This window comes from Actinia tenebrosa, unplaced genomic scaffold (assembly GCF_029948245.1).
Source record: "Actinia tenebrosa isolate PJP-AT-01 unplaced genomic scaffold, QUT_ActTen_1.0 PGA_scaffold7__59_contigs__length_16204524, whole genome shotgun sequence".
NCBI classification, from domain to species: domain Eukaryota; kingdom Metazoa; phylum Cnidaria; class Anthozoa; order Actiniaria; family Actiniidae; genus Actinia; species Actinia tenebrosa.
In genome coordinates, this window is record NW_028292584.1 from 11,437,659 (window position 1) to 11,444,647 (window position 6,989).

Genomic DNA, 6,989 nt, shown 5'->3' on the forward strand with positions numbered 1-6,989 from the left:
TTCAAGAAGGACAGAGACGTTGAAAAGGTCTTCCAGGCGGCACTTGCTGAGGTACCTGATCAAGTCGCCTCAAGTCCTTCTTAAGTACTTACTTAAGTCATCCTCAGGAATTACCCAGGTCGCCTCAAGTACTTAGTCAAGTCATCAAGTCCTTCAAGTCCTTAGTATAAATGAGTGAAGCTGAATCGAAGGCGGAGGAAACCCCCCAAGTGGAGGAGCAGAAGATCACCAAGGCTAAATCTCCAGGCAGAGTCGCTGCCGATAAGAAGCTCGCGGAGATGAACAGGAAGAACAAAGCCAAAAAAGAAGAAAAAGAGGAAAAAGAAGAGGAATCCTTTATAAATCCTGGATACGTCATCGGCGCGTTGGGAGTTGCTATAGCAGCAGGCAGCCTCTACTTACAATGGCGGGCTACGAAGCCAAAGGTAGAACCCGTACATGTGACGCAGGAGCCCCCTAAGAGAAGCAAAATACCCGTAATGGAATAACCTTCTCGCTCTGTAATATAATGTCAACCGCGTTAATGAAAACTGTTGAAGAGGCAGCTATTATTACTTCCATCGTTGCGGGTATTGGTTGGGTAGGTAAGAAAGTGCTCAAAGAAGACTTTACTGAAGACCCAAGCAAGAGCTTCGCTAACTTTGCCAAGATGACCGCTGCCGTCGGCGGGGCTATCATGGTAAAGGATTACCTACGGAAGGAAAAGTACATCCCTAATGTATAAATGGCTGCTATGATAGGAGGTTCACTATTTGCTGCTTTAGCATTCACTGGCGCCAGTTACGCAGGTAAGTACATAGAAAAGGCGGTAACTGGCGGAAGTAGTCTCGAAGCTGAAAGAAAGAGACACGACTTAGCGCTGGAAAAGTATCAAAGGGACGTGGCGGCTTGGAATGAAAAAAGACAAGCTTACAGGGATTGGTTGGACAAGAACTACCAAGATAAGATGCAGGGCGACAAGAACTTTGAAAATACAGACTACGCCTTTAAACTTTATGCGCAAGCACACCCCGACTTTAGGTTAAGAAAGCCACAGTTCAAGAATTACTACCAGCCTTCTAAGAAACAAAAAGACAATGAGTTGGTCTTCGTAGGAGTTGCAGGACTGGCAGGAGGCGTAGCTTTGGCGTATCTAATCTAAGCTGCCTCTAGTGACGCGAAGTATGAGCGTCTAATATATATGATCGTCTTTTTGGAAAGCGACAAGAATGACTTTACCACTTACTTGAATCCCCCCATCAAAGCCCATAAGGTTCGGCTGGTTAGTTGCTCGTTGTATAATTCTTGGTATAATTTAATTGGGGGCCTGGTCACTGAGCATAAAGGCAGCGGCAATTATCAAGGCGTAATGCTGCCCGATGGACATTACACACCAATCACCCTTGCTAAGGAGCTCGCCAAGCACGGTTATACTCTCACCACAGGATTACCGCACGAAATGACCTTCAAACACAATATGTCAAACTATTCAGTAACTTTTGGAAAGTTTGACCCATTGGGATCTTTATTATGTGCCTCGGGCAAGACGATTACCGACACAGCCATACCCGTGAAATGGAAAGTCGCATCCTCTTATGAAGTCTATTGCGACTTGGTCCATAGTTACAACAATGGAGAAACGTCTTCTCTTATGTCCAAGTTTCTGCCCAAAGGTAAGCCATTTGACCTGGTAGAATACACTCCCATTTCTTTGTGCTATGATTTGTCTCATTTGGTAGAAAGCATAAACATCACCATTAAAGTGGACGGAAAGACGGTGGATTTTAACGGACGTAAGATCAATCTTGTTTTGGAATTCATATAATGGGTCGAACTGAGGACAAACTCAAGAGGATTTACTATGGGCCCGAAGGCTATTGGAGAGGAGCGTCGGCCATCAAGAAACTTGCAGCCGCGGCCCGGGTATCAGAAGAAACGGCTAAGAACTGGTTAAGAAAACAAACCCTCTGGCAGGTTTATCTCCCCGTGCCCAAGTACATTCCCAGGCCCAGCTTTACCGTAAATGCCCCCAATGAAGTTCATCAGGCGGATTTGCTTTTCTTACCGCACGACAAGGTGAGAAGAAAGACCTATAGGTACGCTTTGACCGTAGTTGATATCGCAAGCAGATACAAGGACGCCGAACCCATAACCAGCAAGGATTCTGGGGAAGTCGCAGAAGCATTAGGTAGGATTTATAAGCGCGTTTTGAAATGGCCTAAGCTGGTGCAAGTGGATGCGGGAACGGAGTTCATGGGCGTGGTTACCAAGACCCTGAAAGACCACGACACCAATATTAGAAGAGCCGAAGCAGAGTACCACAGGGGTCAGAGCATTGTTGAAAGATTCAATAAAACCCTGGCCGAGCGCCTCTTTGGGTACCAGTATTGGAAAGAGCTGGAAGAACCCTCCAAACGCAACACGGAATGGACTCAGAGGCTCCCCCAGGTCGTCGCGGCTTTAAATAACGAGGAGGCCAGGGCTACGGGAATGAAACCCAAGGATGCCATAAAAAAGAAATACGTGGAACACAAGTCCTACGTCAGAAGCTCAAGGGCGGTCGGACTGAAGGAAAAAAAGCTCCCCCGCGACATAGTGGTCAGATACCTCTATCAGCCGGGGGAACTCGAAGGTGGCAGTAAGAGAGCCACGGATCCTAACTGGTCTTTGGAAACGCATGAGATTTCGAAGTCCGTCACCAAGGAAGTGCAACCCGTGTTGTATTACCTAGCAAGTCGCGGATTCGTCAAGGAAGAGCTGCTTATAGTCCCCAAAGACTCAGAGTAGTGCTGCTCCACGTGCCCGATTACACTCTAGGCATGTCAACCTTACGTTGCCTCTGCAATGCCCGCGTTTATTATTTATACGATCCACGGAGAACTGCTGATCGTCATTTGGGTCAAATCTCCATAGTAGCGGTATGTTACACTTGGCACACCTTGCCCCTTTCTTATAGACGTCGTCCACGAATAGGTCGAACGTCATATGTCTTTCTTCGTCGTGCCGCTTGTAGCGAAGGAGTTTCTTAGCAATATTCTCTTTGGCTACGTCTTCGGGAGTGCGGTCGTAACGCAGTTGCGGACCCCAGGCTCTTTTCAACTGTTTGGCATATTCTACACGACTTACGGCGGTGTAGATAAGGTTGCTCCAACACAGCCGCTGGTCTATGATCCATAAGGCTTCTTTTATGGTAAGCCCTTGCGCGCTGTGGACTGTCATGCAATAGCCCAGGCGCCAGTCTGGATGGGAGGTTATTTTTTCCACCTTTTCTATGGGTACCCAGGCTTTATCGTGTGTTACTGCGTTCTGCAGTTTGGATGTCGGTACCGGGTACGTAAACGTCGCGGCGCTGCATGCGGGTGTCGTGGGGTTTATAACAAACGGGTACGGGATGCGTAGGGAAGCGCTCTTGGTGTATTTTGAGTAAGTCTTTCTGTATGCGAGATTGTATCGCGCGCTTACTACTTAGCACCAGATCCTTAGGGTGCCAGGCGTATAGAAAGTCCTTGTATTTCTTCGCTCGTATGCGTTTGCGCAGTGTCTTGCATTGCTCGGCGTCACTGAGCCCCCTTAATTCCGCTTTCAGGTTTCTTACTTGATCCTTTCTGCGGTAATCTGTGTTAATTTCTTCGGAGTGGTCTACGAAATCTTTCAGCCATTCGTGGGGCATCTCTCCGGCTATTGGAGGAGGCTGGCAGGGATCTCCGGCGAATATTACTTGACATTTCCCGCGGAGGAAGTCTACGAATTCTTGTAGGATTTCCAAAGGAACGGTACAGATTTCGTCCCAAAGTATCACCGGAGGTATGTCGTGGATTGCTTCCGGTACCCATTTTTGGCCATTCCAACGAAAGAAGCTGTGGTAGGTTTGTGCGTCGGGGCCCATTTCGCAGAGTTCTCTTTCCAAACGATGCGTTAGCGTTAGCACCTTTATCTTAGGAAAGAGTTCTCATACACGCGTCGTCTTACCGCTGCCTCCCGTACCGTAAAGGTAAGAGAAGCGTTGGTAAGAGATTGGGTCCGCAACTGAAGGTAGGGGGTCCGCAGTGGGGGTTATGGTGCCCTGGATGTGTTCTCGTGATATTCTACGCGGCCTCTCCAAGCTTTGATCTCCTCATCTTTGACGCGCCATTGTCCACTTTCCGCCAACTCGTTTTCTGTGTAGAATTCTTTCATCTTCTCTAAGACGTGCGGTTTCACGTAAAAGGAATCCGTAGCTACGCGCGGAACGTCTTCTTTGTCAAACCGTAGGAGCATTGCTAAGAGGTTAATGTGCGCATATACTAGCATGCTGGCACGCAGATGGTAATACTGTGGTCGATGGTCCTGGTAGTAACACAAAGCATTCCATTTTCGTTCGCTTTGCTCGGCTTCTATGAAATAATCCCATTTATCCACGGACACCATTGTTCCTTGTTCATGGGCACGCTTGATGAGGAAGCTTAGTTCGCCTTCGTCCGTTATTAGGCGTCGCTGCATATGTTTCTCACCCTCCTTAGCACCTTGCGTGAACTTTCTTATGACAATCCTCGCCGTGGGGTTGTGCTCTGGGAGCCACTTCGTGAAGGCGCTATGGCAAAGTATGGCTTCATGTATGCTTACCATACCAAGCGTAAATTATGGGATGTAGGCCCTTTGCTAACTTCCAGGTGGTTAGCCTAACAAATCCTGTAGCTGGGGCGTCGTAGTGGCCGTCTAAGGACACGCGAAAGAACTGAGAGTCTGGGTGTCCGTAGCGGTCGTAGTATTCCTTACAATCTCCTAGGCCTTTGAATGACGCAGGGTAACAATGTTTCATATATAAAGATACGTATTCTTCCTCGTCGTATTCCATGTTCCATAAACCGCCTTGTCCATGTTCTGCGCAGGCCTTGGCTATGTCTTTGAACTCTTTTGGGGTTGGTTTCAAGCCGTTTCTCTTTTTCGCGGCTAAGAAGTCCAAGCTGCGAGAGCTGAGGACCTCGTCTGAGAAGTCTTCCCCAAGGGTTTCACAGGCGCTTTGGATGCGCTGGTGTTCGATTTCCGGGCGATACAGAGTGCCGTCTTGGGTCATAAACTGGCTTCCTTCCGAATCCATTAACCATATTGAGTTCTCATGAATCAAGTCCACCAACGGGGAGGTTTCGTAGACCTTGGTTTCCTTCTTTCGCGGGAACCTTAACTCTCTCCAAGCGTGTCCATTATGCTGGTACATGACTATAGGCGCGCCTCTGCCCCCGTATTTGTGCGTTCCTGGGTAAATGTAACCGTCCGTGATATCCTTTACGTGTATGCGTCTTTCTAAAAGGACTTCTAGCTTTTTGATGTTGTCTATGGTAGCTCCAGCCCTATGAGTAGCATCTTCCCATCTCTTGATAGCTTCTTTCCTCTTTGGGGTAAGCTTACCACCACGGGAAGAATCCTCAAAGAATTCTCTTACTAACTTGCCGACGCAGTTGCCAGGATGCCGCATTGGCTTCAACTTCTTGACGTCCGGCTCTTTAATCTCATACGCACCATAGATTACTACTGTAACAGGGTAAGCAGCTTCGTAAAACAACATGCCGATGCCTACCAGGGTCCCCGGGCGCGTATTCTTATTCAGAACGAACAAGCTCTGCTGACCAGACGCCCGAATAGGAATACGACCTCTTTCTATTATCCATTCGCCGTCGTAATACTTTATGAACGTTAACTGTAAACGGTAATTACCTTCAGGCATCAGGTCTATTATCTTTTCGGCTCTTTCGTCGTCCATGATTTCTTCTGTGTCTCCTTCTGTGAATGTCGTGAAGGCGAAGTCGGCGTCCAAACGATCCAATACCTGAGTTCGCAGCCTGCGTGCAGTTTTGTTTTGAATGCTTCTGATGGCGTCCATCTATATCTAGGAAATATTTTAACCTTCGTTTGCGACACTGCACGTAGTTTGGTGTATCTTGAACTGATATTCGATCTTGTAAGTCTTTCCACAAGAACAACTGAAAGCAAATTTAGGAACCACCGCGGGTTTTTTCATTAACTCCCTTATGTAATCCTCGTTGTCGTTGGAAAACTTATGAGTCATCATGCAAGTTACCTCCATATCGCAGGAGACTTTCCTACGTAAATGAGAAATTAGACCACCCTTCGTGAATCTCTTACTACATTTTGGACAAACCAACGCCTTTTTCTCCTTCATCGTATATAAGACAAATATTTTAACTTAGTAATGCGGGGCACCAGTAAAAACCCGTAGAGAGCTTTTCGAATCGAATTACACAGGCAATACACATAGCGACCTTACGGGTAATACCCACGGCGCCCGTATAGTGTTTGGCGGGGGTAATACCCGGCTCCCCCGGTACCCCCTCCGCGAGTCCCCCTATCTGCTGCTGCTTAGAAATTATAACACAATTCTAAGTGATATATTTCTAGTGTATAACGTAAAAAATACAATATTGTTATGCTAAGCTATGTTATTTCTTAATCATACCTGACAAGTTAATACAGGATCGAAGGCTGATGCAAAGAAAAATAAGGCTGAAGCTCAGTTGAAAACAGTTCATCCTCCTTCACCTAAGTAAAAAACATATATACAATTACATTTAAAAAAAACCAGGTTGATAAAGGTTATGCTGCATGTTGCATGTTGCATGCATATTAAGTTACAAGACAGTATAGCATCCACCTACATAATATGGAAGAAAAAGGCATTTCCTGGACGTATATATTTACTGGTGAAAATAGCTGAAGCTCAGTACAACTCTCTAGAACCACGCAACTCCATATTTCAACAATAAGGCTGCATGCATTTGTACAATATTGCTTATACATGATAAAATGCCCACGATGCCCACGAATTTGAGCCCACGATGTGCGCGCTCTAAGAAACCGCTGAAAAATCTACAAGATTTTATTGAAGAACCATAAGCGTTTTGAGCTTCAACGAGGCAAAACCCTCAAATCTTTGCACGGGACTCTCTATTCTTTTAATAGCTTTTTCGAAAAAAACTCCTGAAAATCTAGGTTATATCAACATTCTAGAAAAAGTT

The 6,989-nt window shown here is 46.4% G+C and overlaps 1 protein-coding gene across 4 annotated transcripts in view; it reads right to left on the bottom strand.

The window, feature by feature from the left end:
- The window catches only part of LOC116288558 (B-cell receptor CD22), an 85,322-nt gene that overhangs the window by 21,923 nt on the left and 56,410 nt on the right, over positions 1-6,989 (bottom strand). For all 4 annotated transcript variants that reach the window (XM_089039612.1, XM_089039613.1, XM_089039610.1 and 1 more), the window contains exon 2: positions 6,431-6,513. In XM_089039612.1, coding sequence (XP_088895738.1) covers positions 6,431-6,503 — 73 coding nt within the window. In that variant the 5' untranslated portion in view covers positions 6,504-6,513. The remainder of the gene's footprint in view (positions 1-6,430; positions 6,514-6,989) is intronic.